At 41.5% G+C, this 18,088-nt stretch overlaps 1 protein-coding gene across 1 annotated transcript; it reads right to left on the bottom strand.

Moving 5' to 3' along the window:
• Nucleotides 1-6,746: 6,746 nt before the first annotated feature.
• On the bottom strand, nucleotides 6,747-13,907 carry LOC140065941 (uncharacterized). Its single transcript, XM_072113502.1, has 6 exons — nucleotides 13,705-13,907; nucleotides 13,439-13,598; nucleotides 13,179-13,317; nucleotides 9,978-10,672; nucleotides 7,574-7,625; nucleotides 6,747-6,843 (listed from the first exon to the last, which is right to left on the bottom strand). The coding sequence occupies exons 1-5, from the start codon at nucleotides 13,905-13,907 to the stop codon at nucleotides 7,617-7,619; spliced, it is 1,206 nt and encodes a 401-aa protein (XP_071969603.1). The 3' UTR covers nucleotides 6,747-6,843; nucleotides 7,574-7,616.
• Between the last annotated feature and the right edge of the window lie 4,181 nt (nucleotides 13,908-18,088).

Here is an 18,088-nt window from a genome sequence, read left to right as displayed (position 1 = left end):
AAAATATACCAGTCTAGATGAAGTTCAGATGATAATAAACTAGTATTACTGAGTATTTCATTACTCACATTAGTTGGATAGAGATTGGCAAACTCGTAGTTTTAGAACGTCATACCACAGGCTGGCCCTGAATTAAAGGGGTTGTGCACTTTAAGCACATTCTAGAAATAAATTGGTATTGTGTGTGTAATGAAAAGGTATAAATTTCCCAATGTATTTTCTGTATCAATTCCTCACAGTTTGCTAGATCTATCCAGTAGGGAATATCACTTCATAAGAATCTTTCACAGCTCAGCCGGTTACCATGTTCAGCTGAATCCCATTGATTGAAATCGGAGCTCGGGGCCATGCTGCCTGGACCAAAGCCAGAAAATTTGGTAAGCAAATTGGAAAAAGATCGGTCCCAGCTGCGTAATTAAAAATAGTACCTTCCTTTATTACGACCTATCAAAATACAGTGACATACCTTATATACTCGAGTATAAGCCTAGTTTTTCAGCACAAAAATATGTGCTGAAAACCCAAACTCGGCTTATACTCGAGTAAACAAAATATGGGTTTTACCAGGTTTTTGTGGTAAAATTAGGGGCCTCGACTTATACTTGGGTCGGCTTATACTCGAGTATATACGGTAACTATCCAAACTAAGCAGCTGACACGATTCTAGATCTCTGCTTGCTGTCATGCAACAGGAAGCTTCATCGTTTACTACCTATAGCAGTGGTGGCAAACCTATGGCACGGGTGCCAGAGGCGGCACTCCAAGCTCTTTCTGTGAGCACCCGGGTCATCACCCCAGCACACCAGACAGGACTCATAGAATCCTTCTGCAGTTCCAAGCAAATATGCTGCTTTCAGTGATATTTTGATACTTACTTCGCTACCTGGGACTGTAGGCCCCACGATTCTCTGTGTACAGCGGGACACTGGAAAGAAGCTAAAATTATGCAAATTTTCTATCTTTCTACTGTGTTGCTGTCCTCAAGAGGCCAATATGATTGTTGAAGAACAGGGAGCTGTAAGTTACTGCTTTAATTTTGGTTGGCACCTCGCAATAAATAAGGGGGGTTTTGGGATGCTTTTTGGGCACTCGGTCGCTAAAAGGTTCGCAATCACTGGCCCATAGATAAACACTGGTTCATGGTCATGTGATGTCACACAGGTGAATCATACGACCATGGACCGCTTTTTATCTATAGGAAGTAAACATAGAAGCTTCTTATAGAATGACAGCATACAGAGATTTAAAAAAAAGTTAGGAATTGATACAGTAAGTTTATTGGAAAATGTAATAACTGTTGCACAAATAATATTAATTATTTCCTGGAATGTGCTTAAAGTGGACAACCCCTTTAAGTTTCTTTATTCCAAGTAGAACTCTTATGCACACAGTGATGATGGATGCTGCTGCAGCACTGTATCTTCACAATAGTGAAAGATAGAATATGACTCCCAAATCCCATGTCCCAAATCACCCCCTACACTGTCACACAAAAATAAACATTTATACTTACCTTCCATCCACAGCTCCCGGTGACTGTCTGTTGCGGCTAGTGAATTACACCCCGGCTTCATTGTGCAAGCAATGTAGGTGCGGCACATGCACAGTGTAGCGAGAAGCTGTGCCAGTGCAAGGAAATGCTGATGTGAGTCCGATGTGCCTTAACAAACTCACAGCCAGGGAAGTAAAAAAAATTTTTTATTGAGGCCATGAAAAGATTATACAGGCGGTCCCCTACTTAAGGACACCCGACTTACAGACAATCCATAGTTACAGACGGACCCCTCTGCCCACTGTGACCTCTGGTGAAGCTCTCTGGATGCTATTACTTTAGTTCCAGACTAAAATGATCAGCTGTAAGGTGTCTGTAATGAAGCTTTATTATGATTCTTGGTCCCATTACAGCAAAAAATTTTGAAACTCCAATTGTCACTGGGGCAAAAAAGTTTTTTTTTGTCTGGAACTACAATTATAAGTATACAGTTTCTTAAAGATACACAGATCGCTGGCCACCACTGGGGCGCAACGGCGCCCTAGGATGGTAGGTGAGGCTAGCGCCCTGGGAAATCTCCTACCCCTCGGTCCAGCCCTGCACTTATTTATGATTTAATCTATTATTGACATTTACATGAACATAATATAATGTTATATGAGATTAGATATTTTAGCCATTTAAGGATGAAGTGGTTTCAGTCTAGTGATCTTATTGTATAGGGTGTTTATGTGTATACTCTTATTGTAACAGACCCTGCACAAAGTAGTTACAGGCGGTCCCCTACTTAAGGACACCTGACTTACAGACGACCCATAGTTAAAGATGGACCCCTTTGCCTCTCTGGATGCTCTCTGGATGCTTTAGTGTAGTGCCACACTGCAATGATTAGCTGTAAGATGTCTGTAATGAAGCTTTATTAATAATCCTTGGTCCAAGTACAGTAAAAAATGTTGAAACTCCAATTGTCATTGGGGCAAAACATTTTTTATCTGGATCTACCATTATAAAATACATAGTTTCGACTTACATACAAATTCAACTTAAGATCAAACCTACGGACCCTATTTTGTATGTAACCCAGGGACTGCCTGTATACAGATATTAAAATTAAAAAATATTTAATATTTAACATTTATTGTTGTTCCATTTTGGTAACAAAAAAATCAGGAATTTCAAGTAAAATAACACTAACTTTATAATGATAATGCCCAGATGTATGAGCCCATGGCTTGCCAGTTACTTGGTCATCATAATAATGATTCCTCCCATCAACATCATTATGGTGCCATTTGTTATGCATACATACCTAAGACTTGATGGGGGTGGATGTATTTATGATTTATGGTACAGAGCTTCTAAACCAATCATATTTACATACTGGGTCGTCCCTTCTGAAACAGGTTCCATTCCTCTTTGTGCTTCTAATAACTTTTTAGAAATGCAAATGAGACCCTCTGCTTGTTCCATTGGCTGAAAATTATTCACACAGCCATCCAGTATTTCTGCCTGTCTCCACCCACGACTCAAAGTTGACTTCAACGTTGTCAAAGATGCCACTGGTAGAGTGCAATTGCCTTCAAGACCAAGCAATTCTTCCTTGTTAAAGACCAGGAATAATTCACAAGTATACGTACCACCCCCACAACATCATAAGGAGTTGTTGATTGGTTGTCATGACAGCTGGGATCATCTGGGAGTATATTATAGCTGCCAATTATAACTCTTTATCGTTCTTTTATTATTATTATTATTATTTATTTATAGATCACCATTAGTAACACCTTATTACTGGGAGTCTCGTGCAGTAAGTGAGCTCTGCACAAGCCCAGTAGCTCCTGTTCTGGTGCCGGAGAAGCACCTGACTCTCATGAGCTCTGCGCATACCTACGTCACTGCCAACAACAGACAAATATGAACTAGTGCGCATCCCACGGGTCACCGGCACCCAAACAGTTTAATCACATTTGGATTTTCTTTCAGTACACAGAATAGAAAGTTAAATACTGTCACTAGGAGGGACTATTTGTGGACAGGCAGCACCATGCGGTACTTTTATGGTAGGGGGGAATGAATAGGTTATGGCACAATGACTTGGTTGGGGTGCCCCAGACTGATTAGTATTGTATATATAACTGTATATTTCTACAATTATAGCTTATATATGGCTTATAGAGTCATAATAATTGCCCTGAGGAGCATAGTTCCCCAGGAACTGCTTAGTAGGACGCATCTATCATCAGTAAAACTGATGGTAAATGTCCTTTCAAGCAGCGTTCCTTCTGCTGAAACCATGGGATGACAGGCCATGACTATTAGGCCCCTTTCACACTTGCGTTTTCCACACGCGTTTTCTGCGCGTGCTTTTGACACGCAGAACTTGCATTGCACTCTGACCCATTGTACCCAATGGGTCTTTTCAGACTTTTCAGACATTTTTTTCATGAGCACACTCGCATTTTTTTTAACGCACGTTTAAATCTCGACATGCTCTACTTTTGCAAGTCACGCGCGTGGAAAACGCACTATACAAGTCTAAGGAGACGCATCAAAAACGCATCGCACTGAGACACTTGCAAGTGCAATGCAAGTGCAATGCGTTTTTCACGCATCAATTGCCATAGAAAAGATGGAGCTCAGTCCTGAGTCCATTTCACGCGCATTTTCAGCACGTGAAAAATGCATTGAAATTGCATTGAAATTGCATCAAAAACGCACGTGAAAAACTGAGACACTGATCAAACTCTGACTGAAAACTGATTGCACTCTGATGCAAAATGTGCGTTTTTCACTGACCAAACCCTGATCGCACCCTGATCAAACTCTGACGTGATCTGCAACGCAAGTGTGGAAGGGGCCTTATTTTGGTCCGTTTTGCAGAAATAATAAGCACAGGTTCTGTTTCCCACTGAAATTATTAGGATTAGCGTAGGATTTTGGACAGATTTTAATGTTCATTTTCATCAAAATTTCTTCTTTGTATAAGGCATAAGAGGATTTTATTTTACACTGTTTTATTTATTTATATTGTTGAACTCCCCTGTAACCAGTAATGACATATTAGCCACAATTACACAGGGAGCACATCTCCTGATCTTGACTAAAGAACGGATGTGAGGCTAGTGGCACAGAAGGCACAAAGCACCATAGTGATAACGGATGCAAGGAGCAACCTTTTTCCCCTCAAAACAACAATCTGCAATTACACTATTTGATTCTCCAGCAGGGTGTCAACCAATGGCTCTTGGATGGCGCTTTCATGAAGCTTACATTTGCTCGCGACCCAGCAACACCTACAGCTACCCGACACCCAGAATTTACATGACTCCCAGGACCACAGCTCATTGTGGCTTCCTGATCTGTATACAAGTCATTGAGCCTCATGTATCATAGTTTGGTCTCTCTGAGGTGCATTTTAGAGACTTTTGGCAGCTCTTTTTTGCACCTTATGTATGATCCTGTCTTTTTACTTGTGATACATGTTCAGTTTTTCCTATCCTGGCAGGTGCAAATTTTGGCTTCTTTTTAAAACTTTTTGTTGCAAATGTCTCAAATCCACATGGACATAAACCATGTAAGGGGGTTATATACAGGAGTGGACACTACTGATATTTTGGGATTTAACATGTTACATTTTTAATGCATTTTGAAAACAGCTGAGGAGAGTAGATTTTCTTAATTACATTACTGTTAACATTTGAATTTACAAAACACATAGTAGATGCAAAGTTAACACATGCGTTAATGAGGCGGTTATATAGCATTTTGTAAACACAAATGTTAACAGTGAGGAAATAAGGCAAATCACCTCTCCTCAGCTGTTGTAATTAGTTTCAGAATGCATTAAAAACGCAATAAAACTGCTTCGTGTGACCTCACCCTTAGAAGTAACCATTAAAAAATTTTTTTAAAGAATTTTGACAAAAAGATTACTCTTTTTAAACAGTTAATCAGTTAAAGCATGTGAAATAATTCCAATTTACATATTAAAATTGGGTCCATGAAAAAAAAACTTCCTTTGCATCTGCCCTGGACCAGGTGCAGATTTGCTCCAAAAAGGCGAAAAAAAAGTGAAATGTCGCAAGGAACATCTGGAAAACAATGATACATGAGGCACACTGCACAAAGAACACAGTTAAAAGTTGCAAAAACGGCAAAGTCGCTAAAATTTGACAATTTGCCTAGCTGAACTATGATACATGTGCTCATGTGAGCATTCATGCCGGATTCAGTAAAACAAGGATGGTAATAGTCTTTCTATGCCCTTTAACCGGTTCGCGACCGCCCGCCGTGTATTCACGGCGGCGGTCGCGTTCCGATGCATGGAGAGGGCTCGCAGGCCGAGCCCTCTCCATAGCCGTTAAGTCTTTGCTGCATATTGCAGCAAAGGCTTACCGGTAACACCCGCTGCCGGCGGCTTCAAACAGATGAACAGAGGATCGCCGCTCCCCGTGACGTCATCGGGGAGCGGTGATCCGTCGCCATAGTAGCTTCGGGTCTCACGAAGACCCGAAGCTACTTTGGGTTAACCCATTCATTACAATGTGCTATCAGCACATTGTAATGTATGAGGAGTAAAATCCCCATATACTGCCATACTGTAGTATGGCAGTATATGGTAGGATCGATCAGACAACCTAGGGTTAAAGTACCCTAGGGAGTCTGAAAAATAGTAAAAATAAAAAAAAAGTTTAAAAAAAAAAATATTATAAAAAAAACCTAAAAATTCAAATCACCTTGAACTGATATAAATATAAATAAACAGTAAAAATCATAAACACATTAGGTATCGCCGCGTCCGAAAATGCCTGATCTATCAAAATATAATAACGTTTTTTCACTGCGTTTAACCCCGTAATGGAAAACCGCGTCCAAATTCAAAACTGGCACTTTTTTGCCATTAAAAAAAAATTAAAAATTCTATAAAAAGTAATCAAAAGGTCATACAGTCCTAAAAATAATATCATTGAAAACATCATCAAAAGTCGCAAAAGATGACACCACCCTCAACTCCATACAACGAAGTATGGAAAAGTTATAAGCACAAGAAGACGGCAAAATAAATTTTTGTTCATGAGGTTTTAATTTTTGTAAATGTATGAAAACATTATAAAACCTATACAAATTTGGTATCACTGTAATCGTACTGACCCAAAGAATAAATTATTATACGGAGAACATGGCACACAGCAATTCTGAATTTTTCAAATGATTTTTATTTCAGTGATTCTATCACATAGCAAAGCCTTCACCATAGTAAAAAGAATTTTTTAAAGAGTAATTTTTCACAGATCTTTAAATATTTAGTACGACGTTTCGGTCATCACGACCTTTGTCAAGTAGGATCTGACCTAGGGTGGAAAAACATGCAGTAAATACAAGGCTAGAGTATGCTATATAGGGGGGAGGGGAGAGGGTATAGTGCAAATATATACATATATACAAGACGTCCTTTGTAAGAGACATATAAACATCTTGGTACGTAGGTATTGAGATACATATCAATGGTAACATTGGCAAGACACAAAAACTGAAATGGTGAGAGAGAGAAGTATAGGGTAGCGTTTGTGGAGAGGAATCTAGGTATGCAAGAGCGATATAAAGTGGGGTCGATGGGGCAGCGAATCAAGGAGAGAAAGGGCTGAAATACTTACATGAGAAGTCTGTAATAGGGGGGAGTAGTGAGGCTGCCAGTGTGTGTGGCCACGAGGTGGTTTAAATAGCGTGTGCGCGTCACCGGAAGTGCACTGCGCATGACCGGAAGTGACGTCCGGGACACCGCAGTGCAAAACCGGAAGTGACGTCCGGGTTGCTATAGCAACGGAACGCTGTGTGGGGACAGGAGCACCGGCACATCGCACACCCTGCAGAAATGTAGGGTGTGATGTGTCGCACCTGGTGGACTTGGGGGGCATGTATTGGAGAGGAGGAGTATGTATTGGAAAAAAGGGGAAGAGCTGTAGGGGAACAAAAGATTGAGTACAGAGTAGGTTGTATGAGTAAAGTTTGTTGTATGGATAGTAATAGAGTATCAGCCTAAGATTAGGTCTAATGATTGGGTGTACTATGTGTGGTAATTACCATCCTGGGAGAGACAGAGAAGAGCGATGCAGATTCTATGCTGTTATTTTTTCTGTAAGAGAAGGGAAATAACATAAGTTAAAGTAAATCACATCCATGTAGCATAGAAACATACAAATATGAAAATACATAAGACATTAGGAAAAGGTTCGGTCATAAGCCCTATTCAGGCCCAATGGTTCGATTGTCTGCAAGGTGTGGATCCAGTAGGATTCACGATTACGCAAGAACGCTATCCTGTTGCCCCCTCTGCGGGGGGTTTCCACCTGTTCAATTATTTGGAAGCGTAATTGAGAGGGGTGGTGGTGGCACTTGACAAAATGCGCTGGAACTGGTAATAAAGTTTGATTTGTCCTTATCGTTGATTTGTGCTTACTAATCCTGTCCTTTATGGGATTTACAGTTTCTCCCACGTATAGGAGCCCACATGGACATTTGAGAAGGTAGACCACGAAACGTGAATTGCAGGTGAAGTATCCTTGTATAGGGTACCGTTGTCCAGTCCTGGGGTGGCAGAAGGATTCCCCATGAATGATGGAAGAACATTGACTACAATTAAGGCAGGGGAATGTGCCTTTTTTAGGGGTGGACAGAAACATTTGCTTAGTTTTTTGAAAGCTTCCTATGTCAGCCCGTACTAGCCTATCCCTCAAGTTCTTTGTGCGTTTGTAGCACATGAGGGGGGGAGATTGGAATTCCTGGATGTCGGGGTAGGCTTGTTTGAGTAGTGGCCAGTGTTTTTTAATAGTTCTAGTCAGAAGTGGGGAAGTGGGATGGTATTGGTGAATGAATGCTACTCTTCGGGGTTTCTCTTTGGGTTTATTGTTGGTTTGTGTGGTGAGTCTCCTCTCTGTTTCCATTAGAATGTTTGTGGGGTAACCTCTCCTCTGAAATTTAGCTGCCATTTCTGTCATTCTTTCCTTTTTCTTTAATGGGTCACTGACTATTCTGTTCACTCGATTGAATTGGGATATTGGGAGTGATTTCTTGGTCTGTGGTGGATGTGAGCTGTGGAAATGTAAGAGTGTGTTTCTGTCGGTCGGTTTGACATAAAGATCTATAGAGATGTTTCCTAGGGGATCCTGTATCACAAGTGTGTCTAGAAAGTTCATCTGGTGGGTGTCATGATGCAGTGTGAACTGCAATTCGGGTGTGACAGAATTGAGGTAGTTGTGGAAAGTGAGTAAGGAGTCCAATGAGCCCCTCCATACGCAGAACACATCATCTATATATCTTCGCCAATATAAGGAGGATTGCTGAAACGTCTCGTTGTTGTATACATGGTCCTTTTCGAAGAAGGCCATGTATGTGTTGGCGTATGGAGGGGCTACATTGGACCCCATAGCAGTTCCCTGAGTTTGGAGGTAGAATTTATCTCCGAAGAGAAAGAAATTGTTGTAAAGAATGGTATGTAGGAGTTCCAGGATAAATTCTCTTTCGTGTTCGCCTATCTGGTCTTGATCTAGGAGTCTGCTAACCGCATCAATGCCTTTTTCGTGGGTGATAGACGTGTACAGGCTGCATACATCCCAAGTCACTAGGATCGAGGGTTGTGGAAGGGGAGAAAGGGCTTTTATAGAGTCCAAGAATTGTGTGGTGTCCAGTAGGAAGGATGGGGTTTGTTTGACCAGAGGGGTGAGAATTTTTTCGAGGTAAATCGATAGGGGTGCTAGTAATGAGTCAGTGGAGGCCACGATGGGTCTGCCCGGAGGTTTATCTAGTCTTTTATGGATTTTGGGAAGGGTATAGAAGACTGGTGTTATGGGATGGTGGTTGACTAGGAATTGTGCGGTTTTGGAATCGATGGTACCTAGGGTCAGATATTTGGTGATGATGTTGTGGATCGATCGAGTGATTTGTGGTGTGGGATCTTTCTGAAGTTCTTGGTACGTAGTGGGATTTCCTAATTGGGAGTGAATCTCCTGTATGTAGTCAGTTTTGTCCATCACTACGATGGCACCCCCCTTATCTGCTGGTTTTATGACCAGGTTTTTAGAGTCTTGTAGATTCTTAAGGGCCTGTTTCTCTAGGGGGCTGAGATTGGAATGGTATTTGTATTTATTTTTCTTTATGTTGTCTTTGAGCTTCTGGACGTCGCTCTCGACTAGTGAGATGTAAGTCTCGACTGGGTGATGGTGGGTGGGTGGATTGTATTTACTCTTGTTTCGTAACCCTAGTTTGTTAATAGTGATGTTGGAGGTATTATCCGAGTCTGTGGTGGTGTATGGGGATTCTGCAAAGTGGGTTCTGAGACGTAGAGACCTATAAAAGCGGTGTAAATCGTCTTCTAAGTTGAAGGTGTTAAGTGGGGTTGTGGGACAGAAACTTAAACCTTTGCTCAATACGGCCATTTCTATAGGGGTTAGTGTTTGGGAAGAGATGTTGACCACCTGGTCACACTCACCTGGGATCGGGTCTGAGCTTTGGGTGGAGGAGGTTGTTTTCTTCTTGCGCCCTCGTCTCGTTGGTCGTGTGTGTCTTGTGTTTGTGGATCCTGATGTTGGTAGGAGGGAGTGGGGCGACCGTGGCCTAAAAAACGGCGTTGGCGTGAGTCGTTGGATCTATCGCCACTTGATGATGAAGATCGGCGTTGAGAGCGTCGTCTTTGTCGGTAGCCTTGAAAGTTTGAATCCTGCCACTTGTAGACTCTTTTTTGTTGGTAATCCTCAGTGTCTCGTAGAAATTTGGTCCTCTTCTTATTCTCTGTTTCAACTCTGAATTCTGAAATGGTTTGATCCACTTTATCTTTGAGTTTTGTCCAATCGTCTGGAGGTAGGGAGGAGCTTAGTTGTTGTTCGATAGACTTGAGAAGATTGGAGGTCTCTGTAATCTTTGCTTGAAGGGTCTCTACGGTTAGGAGGATCAGGTCAAATGAGCATTTGTTGAGAATGCTTTCGAAATTTTTGCAAAATTCCGTATCGTCTTTAAAGAGAGTGGGAAACAAGTTGCAGCGGAGCCCTCTGGGGATTCTTTCCACCTTATAATATTCGGTCAAGGTTGCACAATGGAGTTTATAGGCTGTGAACTTTCTGTATTCCCTTTCAAAGTCCCTGGCTCGTATTTCTGAGGTTGTATTTCTGAGGCTATGTGATAGAATCACTGAAATAAAAATCATTTGAAAAATTCAGAATTGGTGTGTGCCATGTTCTCCGTATAAGATTGAACGTGGATTGAGAATCCTACATTGAGCACCACCCCCCTCAAGTGTGCGGTCACTATTGTTCTACGTGCCAAAGAATAAATTAGACATGTCATTTGTGGCGTGAAGTGAAAGCCGTAATATCCAAGCCCACAAGAATACAACACAAATGCGTTTTTTCACCATTTTCACTGCATTTGGAATTTTTTTCCCGCTTCCCAGTACATGGCATGGAATATTCAATGCAATCACTATCAAGTGCAATTTGTTACGCAAAAAATGAGCCATCACACAGCTTTTTACGTGTAAAAATAAAAAAGTTATAGATTTTTGAAGGTGGGGAGTGAAAAATGGAAATGAAAAAACGGGAAAGGGCCCGGTCCTTAACCGGTTAATATGGGGACTACAGCAGTATGTAACAGCTGGCTCCTCTCTCTTGTAGCTGCAGGATTTGGATGCAGCTGTAGGCATTTGAGAGACGTTTATAAACCCAAGTACTTTGGTAAATGAACTACCCTGGGTACTAGGTGGCCTATGTCTATTCTAGGCCTTTTCTCAGCCCGGGCATAGATCATCAGATTACAATTACCAGACCATAAAAGATTGAATTAGTTTATATCGGGTAGTGCTGCTACATTTTTATCAATGGATGGGCGTTAGCAGTGGCTTCACATTGTCACTAATGAAGTGTCTGCACAAAAGGGAAAGTTGAGGGCACTTGGGTCACAGTCTTCTTTCTGTAGATCAAGTATTATTTGTGAAGTCGCCGTGTATAGATAAATATAATGTGAATATTAAATGCAGCTTGCTGCAGATATTATGTATAGAGAAGCATGTTCTGATTCATTTCCAGCACAATAACTGATTCCAGGAGATGGGCCGCTACTTTGGGGATAGGCTGTTAATTATCACAATGTAACACTGAGTTACTAATTACCCCATGCAGTTGTCAGTAATTGCTCATCTGCTCCATGTATGTGTATTAGTATTATTGTTGTTTATTATGTGTCAAGAAGTTTATTTGAACTAGAGGAACACGTCTGGATTCTCCAGATTGGAAACTGATTTTGATTCCCAGCAGAAACCACATGAAAAATCTGTTCTGTTCTGATATATATGAAAGGAGTTGTATAAATATACAAGTTAGATAAATGGCAGAATCTTGTGTTTAGTCTAGGAAATTTTATAAAATAAATGTAGGTGTGTTCTGGGTGGGGGTCGAGAAGTAGCTGAATCCAGAGCCGGACATGCCATGAGGCGAGTTGAGAAACTTTGCCTCTGGCGGCGCACCTCCTGCTCAACGAGTGTGTGTGTATATGTATATATATATGTGTGTATGTATATATATATATATATATATATATATATATATATATATAATGTGTGTGTGTGTGTATATATTTGTTGTATGTATGTGCAGTGTGTGTATATTCTGTATATAATGTTTGTATATGTGTATATATGTTGTATGTATATGCAGTATTTGTGATATTTATCAGGGCTTCTTTTTTGTACTATATAGCAGCACCCTGTATGCATTTTATACTACATGGCAGCACGCTGTGTGCATTTTATACTGCAAGGTGGTACTTTGTATGCATTTAATACTATATGGCGGTACGCTGTATGCATTTTATACTACATGGTGGCAGGCTGTATGCATTTTATACTACATGGCAGCACTCTCTATGCATTTTATACTACATGGCGGTATGTTGTATGCTTTTTATATTGCATTGGGTCATGCTGTATGCATTTTATACTACATTGTGACATTCTGTATGCATTTTATATTACATTGCGGCACGCTGTATACATTTTATACTACATGACGGCACGCTGTATGCATTTTATACTACATGGCGGTATGTTGTATGCTTTTTATATTGCATTGGGGCATGCTGTATGCATTTTATACTACATTGCAGCACGCTGTATGCATTTTATACTACATGGCGGCACGCTGTATGCATTTTATACTACATGGTGGCATGCTGTATGCTTTTTATATTATATGGCGGTGTGCTGTATGCATTTTGCATTGCTTTATTTTCACACCAAACCAATATGAGGGATCTGGTCCTGACACTCCCTGATATATTTACATATATGGGGGGGGGGCATCTCTCTATGGCTCGCCTCGGGCAGCAGACAGGCTTATATCACCCCTGGCTGAATTTGATCCTTAGGTTTTTTGCTTGAGATAGTTTGCCCCCAAAGTAAACAGCCTTTTCCAAGAGTATAGCGCCAGCTGCAGACATATGTGTTCAGCCCATGGAAATGAAGTAGCATTTTTGTTTGATCTCATAGACACAGGAGTCCTGGCATCATACAGAAATCTGATGCAAGGACTGCCTATGGGACAACTGCGGCACTGCCACTTTAACAATTCTTACATTATTGACGCTGCAGAACTGCTGACCAGCAGGGAGTCCTTGCATCATATTTCTGATGAAAGGACTCCACTCCTGTGCAATGTATTCAGTTCTGGGATCTGATCAAAATATGGATCAGTTTCCTTGGACTGAACACATTCATCTGCAATTGGCTGTACCTTACATTTTCCGACTAGTCCAACATAGTTGTTAACAAGTACATTTACAGACTGGAAATGTGAAGCAATAGAAGATAAGTGGCCATTTCTCCCTGCTGTGATTTTAGTAGATCTCCATTCTGTGAGAACTAAGCACAGAGTTCTATAGTCCATCCCTGGGAGCATTCATTACTCTGCGGCCTGTCAGCAAAACAAGGCGCCCGAGTGCAAGAAACAAGTCCTGCTGGGAAGTTTCTTCATCAGAATATAGAGCAACAAATAGGTTATATAGTGGCTGCGTTTCCGCTTGTCCTCCTTTTTCTCTTGGGGCCTGAAATCCTCCTGCCTGCATCCTGGAGATAGAATTAAAAAGGAAACTTTAAGCAGATGGGCTCAGTGGGTTTTCTGGCAGGCTGGCAGAGGCTCTCCATGTGCCAAGAGAAGCAGCTTTTTACAGACGCGTCGTGTCCAAAAAGGCTGGGAAGCAACATATCCAGATCTGTGCCAGCTCCATCAGAGGGAAGCTCCACAGCCGGAATCCAGCGCCAGGCACAGCCGCATTCTTTCACTTGCAAAAGCCTTTCATGGATTAAGTGAATTGTGCTGGAGACTGAAGTTAAAATCTCGTTCAGTATCTTGCAGCAGCGGAAACAATATGCCATCATTGTATCCATCGCCTCTCCGGCAGCTTCTCCCAGTACCGGAGACAATGTCACATTTACACATTATATGAGCCATAGGGATCAATTTATCAAAGTCTTTCAGGCTCGAACAAGGGGAAAGGCAAGTATAAAATGTATTTTTTAGAGAAAAGCACCACAAAGGGGATTGCAGTGGTTTTCTTTTTTCATTGGATTTGTTTAAAAATTTGCAGGTGGACAGTTCTGATAAATTACCCCAGAAGATTTAGTAGGCAGACAATGTAGAAGAGGTAATTACACAGAATATAACACCACCGTAGAAATGGGGAAACACTGTGTCACCCCTGGAGAGGGAAAGAATTACTTTCTATGGTGCTTTGTCCACACTGGTATTTGTCTCATCTTCTTATCTCCTAAAACCTTCTGTAAATCACCTTGTAAGGTGGGAAATACACTCTTACTGTATTCAGGCGATGAAGCGTCACATGTGAGACTTTACAGTGTAAGGAACTGGCTTTATACTTTCTGAAAGGTATCATTCCCTACAAAATGAGGACAACTGAGACTGAATAATAATAATAATCTTAGCTGGATCTTGGCTGACTGATGGGCAAACTCCCTGCACAGCAAGACACAAAATGTCTTTTCCTGGCACCCTATGGGTTAAAAAGCAAAGCGTATCCAATTATTCTATTGAAAGAATGATTTCCCCATGAAGAATATAGGATATTAATATATTGCTGATGTAACCTAAAGAATATATAAAAACTGCTCTCTATGCTTCCCTTTATTAAGGTTAATTTCCCCTTGGTCTATGTACAGCATTTGCCCAATAATCTCTTCACACTGTGGGGTATGCTACATGTAATTTACAAATTTTGTTCCTGTAATGATTATGGAAATCAGTACTACGTACTGACTATCTGCTGGGCTTGTACTTATACACATTAACCTATCTAAGAAAGCAAAGCTGCAGGGTAAAGGATGAGCACAAAAGAGGAAATAAAGCCAGGCCTTTAATAGGATGAGAGTGTGTAGTAGGGAGCATCTCTCAGGCTAACGTAGCCGCCATCAGATTATGGAGCTAGGATCACATCACTGATATCTACAGATAAGTGAATCCTCCAACATTTGATTTATAGAAGCTTTGTCAAAATTTTCAAATGTTTTGGTTCAGGACCAAATCAAATCAGTATGATCAGATGTTACTCCTATTGTCCTTGAAATTGGCATAAATCCATTCTAATTCACTAAAACAAAGATTTTTATTTTCCCACCCCAGCCCCTTTTAATCCATTCTAATTCACTAAAACAAACATTTTTATTTTCCCACCCCAGCCCCTTTTAATCTCTGGGATGAATGACAGTACTAGTCACCTTTTTGAAAGTTTTGCGCAAAGCGCATCAGAAAAAATTCATATTTGATTTGATACCAGATTTCAGATTTGTATGGACCAACAAATAGTAATCTACATATGAACCAATAAATAGATTTTCTCATCTCTAATTAGAAACAAACAAAATAGTGGCTAAGCAGTGGACACTATACAATATAAAATGCAGCTAAGAATTTTAAAATGTCATAAATTCATGTTACTAATGGGGAATCAGAATAGAAACTGCCAATCTTTGCCAACACACACATTCACTTATCTAGATTCTCTCAGAATTCACCACTTTGGGCCATTTATCAGAAGTACTGCAAACTGCACTATCTGTGGACTGCAGAGTGCATCAGATTCATCAAAAATGGGTCACCCTGCACTGTTCGGAAAGTGTGCATAAACTTTTTTTGGTGCACCTGCAACATAGAGGGGCTAATTTACTAAGGGTCCGCACGGTGCATTTTTGTCGGGTTTCCCGACAATTTCCGTTTTGTGCCGCATTTAAGTGGGGATTTTGGCGTACACGATAGGATTTTGGCGCATCGGCGCCGGCTTCCACGCAACACAAATCGGGGGGGCGGTCCGTCGGATGGATTCGGACCACGCGCGGGATTTAACATTTCGAATTGTGTCGCAAGACATGCAATTACAAGCAGGGGGAAGTAGAAGGTGAACTCCGGCGGACCTCGGTGGCTAGAAAAAAGAAGAAAAAGAAATATTGAAATAAACTTAGGTAGGTAACTATTGATTGAGTTACTCAGCAGAGATATATTACTTATATTGGACCTTGCTAATCTGCCATGTGTACAGTTATTGCGTGTAGATGGCGGAGACCTTCAGAATAAACTGCTGGTGGATTCATGAAATGTCTGGTACTGACCTGTACATCTAGCTAAATATCTCTACAATACACACAACCACAAAGCAGAGACCAGACAGTGGCCTATATTCTGTTTAAAGTGTTTTTTTCTAAATGAAAAGAACAATAATTTAGCAATTTAGCAATCCTAATGAATGTGCAATGAATCAGCTCCATCTTCTCATGTTTCATTATCAGGGGTGGCTTCTTATACTCTATTTACCATAACATGCAGATATGACTTTATCTTTACATGTAATTAACTCCTCCTCATTTGATGCTAAAGAGGATTTTTAATGACATATCTACATGGTATTGGGAAGCAACAGAGATGACTGTACTCATCATCATCATCATGAAGTGCAGATGTCAGTGAATGGTTATAGTTTTATTCTGCAGGATCTTCAAAAAATTATATAATGGCAGGTGACACCAGAGGTGACCTGAGGAGAAAGGAGCAGGACCCAGAAAATGAGGCCACATATTCAACCCTTCACAGAAAGAGGAGGAAGCAGCAGATTCATGCCATGCAAGCAGTCTACTTTATAGGAGACTGCTAGTAAATGATTTCCAAAATCTAGATTCTTATCATAGAATCACAAAGCTGCAGCGAGCTCAGCAGCAGCCAAGAGAATGAAGAAATAGATGAATTTACTTAACTACACATGTTCACACCGTGATAGTAGCATGGTAATAGTAGAAATGTATTTTCATATATAACAATGTAAAACAAAATTCAGTTTAAAAAAGCTAGGCAGCTCTGTGTTGTCCTTTACATAGTTACAGGCACAATAGTTATTTTGTTCTGGAATGTCCTTTCTTAAAACCCTTTCTTGAGTAACCTGGACTTGTAGGGTTGAATTCAGGTTCTGTTTGGGTTATGACAAGAGGTCTTCTGTTCAGCACTTTAAACCTATAGAGCAACATACCAGTAAAAACCAGAGCACCACCCGTTTCCTCTTAAAGTGTGCCTCACCTTTGAATAAAACAGTACCAGTAAAATGCATTCAGACGAACCTGTGCCCATCTCCATAGAGAAATGTGACGCACTACGCCGTATTACGGGGAAAGATAGGACAGGCCCTATCTTTTCCCCGGCTACGGAACGGTACGGTGCTACATACCGTATATATATACGCCCCCCCAACTGCCGTGTGAATGCAGCATTACAGTGTATGTGCTCAATGAATAGTACTGTTTACTTCTGTAGCTTCCATTTATAAATTTCATGTGCCCCTAACCAGGTTGGTGGAGGCCTAACTGATGTGACTCACTTTTCCCATCCTTCCTCTTATTTGAACTTTTATGTAATCTTATACTGCAATGAGCTTCTGTCTGCATTACTAGCAAAGTAAAATTTAGCATAAAGAACCCCATTCTACCAGAGCATCAGGGTCGGCTCCAGGTTTCAGTTGGCCCCTGGGAGACAGAGCCTCCGTGGGCCTCTTTGCAGTGAACGCACATGGGATCATTAAAAATTTGGAAACTAAAACCTCCTATTTCCTAAAATATTCCCTAGTTTGTTATAAAAAAACCCATGGATATTTTATATAGAGCCCCCTCACCCAGGAAGGCACCTGCCATGAGGCGAGTTGAGCATCTCGCTTCAGGCGGCGCGCCTCCGGCACTAAGCTCCCACACACCGGACGGGACCGCGTTGCCGCCCTCCGTCCGGCACCTTGTTCCCCGACGCTGCCGGCACCTTGCGCCCGCCCCTTGATGCAACCGGCACCGGGCTTCTGCCCCCTGCCTTCTGCCCCCTGCCGGCCTACATCAAACCCCTGCCGGGCCGGCCAGCTCCACTTTCCAGTGAGGTACCATGCTCCCGGCCGACAATGTGCTGCCGCCCCCCGCATACTTTCGCTGTCGCCCATACCTCCGCTCATGTTTCCCAGCGGACTCTTGCCTCTCCGCTCCCGGCTTCCCCCGCCCCTGCTCAAGCTCCAGGCTCCCTTCCG

This window comes from Engystomops pustulosus, chromosome 6, assembly GCF_040894005.1.
Source record: "Engystomops pustulosus chromosome 6, aEngPut4.maternal, whole genome shotgun sequence".
Lineage (NCBI taxonomy): Eukaryota > Metazoa > Chordata > Amphibia > Anura > Leptodactylidae > Engystomops > Engystomops pustulosus.
The sequence above is the reverse complement of the archived record's forward strand: the minus strand, read 5'-3'. Positions and strand labels throughout refer to the sequence as shown.

Excerpts from the sequence above, each read along its gene's own strand:
- LOC140065941 (XM_072113502.1), bottom strand. The coding sequence starts at position 13,907 with ATGGCATATTGTTTCCGCTGCTGCAAGATACTGAACGAGATTTTAACT. Across the intron at positions 13,599-13,704 it reads AGCCTTTTTGGACACGACGC|GATGCAGGCAGGAGGATTTC; the intron begins GTCTGTAAAAAG and ends TTCTATCTCCAG. Across the intron at positions 10,673-13,178 it reads ACTGAATACATTGCACAGGA|TGATTCTATCACATAGCCTC; the intron begins GTGGAGTCCTTT and ends TTTTTATTTCAG.